The sequence below is a fragment of the Castanea sativa genome, chromosome 3, assembly GCF_040712315.1.
Source record: "Castanea sativa cultivar Marrone di Chiusa Pesio chromosome 3, ASM4071231v1".
NCBI lineage: Eukaryota > Viridiplantae > Streptophyta > Magnoliopsida > Fagales > Fagaceae > Castanea > Castanea sativa.
Genome location: NC_134015.1, coordinates 14,386,033 through 14,387,592, shown reverse-complemented (window position 1 = coordinate 14,387,592; position 1,560 = coordinate 14,386,033). Strand labels below are relative to the sequence as shown.

At 31.5% G+C, this 1,560-nt stretch overlaps 1 protein-coding gene across 1 annotated transcript; it reads left to right on the top strand.

The window, feature by feature from the left end:
• The first annotated feature begins 637 nt into the window (after window positions 1-637).
• Window positions 638-1,093, top strand: LOC142628555 (TMV resistance protein N-like). The gene has a single exon (XM_075802628.1). The coding sequence runs from the start codon at window positions 638-640 to the stop codon at window positions 1,091-1,093; it is 456 nt and encodes a 151-aa protein (XP_075658743.1).
• The last annotated feature ends 467 nt before the right edge of the window (window positions 1,094-1,560 follow it).

The following is a 1,560-nucleotide window of genomic DNA, read 5'->3' as shown; positions in this document are numbered from 1 at the left end:
TGAATTTGATCCAAATTCCAAACACAAATGGCACCTGAGGTGGGTCCCAGTGATACCACAACGTTTCACAGTATGACAACGCGTGAGGACGAGCGAAAATGTAGAAGAGAAACAGAAAGAGAAAGAGAAAGTTTCAATATGAATTTTTTCTTAAAAAAAATTCAGAATAAGTTTGAATATGAATTTAGAATGCATAAACTACACTACACTCCAAAAAAAAAAACCCGTACCCAAGAAATTTATCTGAATTTATTAGAATGCATAAACTACACTAGACTCCAAAAATAAGTGCGTACCCAAGAAATTTCTCTCCACTTTCCTACTGGGTCTCAAGTTTGAAAATGAATGGTAAGCAATTTTCCAATGTCTCCGCGTTTGGGCCACAACTCTCACCACTAGTATTTTCATAATAGACTAACATGGTCTTATGACCTCACAGTCTTATGACCTCATAGTCTTATCAATTCATTTGCTCTGCTATTCCCATATTCTCTCTCTCTCTCTCTCTCTCTCTCTCTCTCTCTCTCAAAAACCCATTCTAAAAATTCTCACTTAAACTCTTATCATTCCAATTTCATCGCTTAACTTAAATTCTCCTCTTCCTTTTAAAGTTGTTCTACTGTCTATCCAAATCACCATGGCTTTTCCAGTCAACAAAGGAGACTCTTCTTCCTCTTTCACCCACCGGTGCATATATGATGCATTCATGAGTTTTAGAGGTGAGGATACTCGCAATAATTTTACGAGTATTTTGATCAGCATTTTGTATAATCATGGTTTTAACATCTTCCTCGATAACGAGCACTTAAGGGGTGAAGAAATTTCAGACAAACTTTTCGAAGCCATTGAAAGTTCAAGAATTTCAATAGTTGTATTTTCTAAAAACTACACATTTTCCGCTTGGTGTTTGAAAGAACTTGTCAAAATTCTTGAGTGTAAAAAGAAAGGCCAAATTGTGCTACCAATTTTTTATAAGGTAGATCCATCAGAAGTACGTAACCAAAAGGGAAAGTTTGGAGAAGCTTTGACAAAACATGAAACAGAGTTCAAGGATAAAATGGAAGTGCAAAAATGGAGGATAGCTCTACCATGAAGCCGGTAATATAGGTGGATGGCATTGCAAAAAAGAGTATGCATTCTATCACTATTTTTGTTATCACCAAAAAATTTTAACTTTAAACAACTCTCAAGCAAAGTCTTATTTTTTGCCTTATTTTTTGAAAATTTGAAAGTTCATATCGTTTAATAATGTGCTAGTTAGGCTAGATAGAAAGGTAAGCACATATAACTGATTATCTTATCAATTAATTATAAGATTTTCTCACTTCAAGCAGCTCTATATATTTTGAGGTTTTTAGGGTTTTTTTTGATATTTCAATATTAATTAAATATTATTTATTCATCTTTCTATATTATATATATATATATATATATATATATATATATATATATTGTTTAAAATTGTTTTTTTAGATGCGAAATTGCTTATTAAGTTTTTGTATTTAGGTTTTATTAATTTATCAATAATTATTCATCATGCTAATAACATTTTTTTTTTTT

Coding starts and splice junctions, on each gene's coding strand:
- LOC142628555 (XM_075802628.1), top strand. CDS start 638: ATGGCTTTTCCAGTCAACAAAGGAGACTCTTCTTCCTCTTTCACCCAC.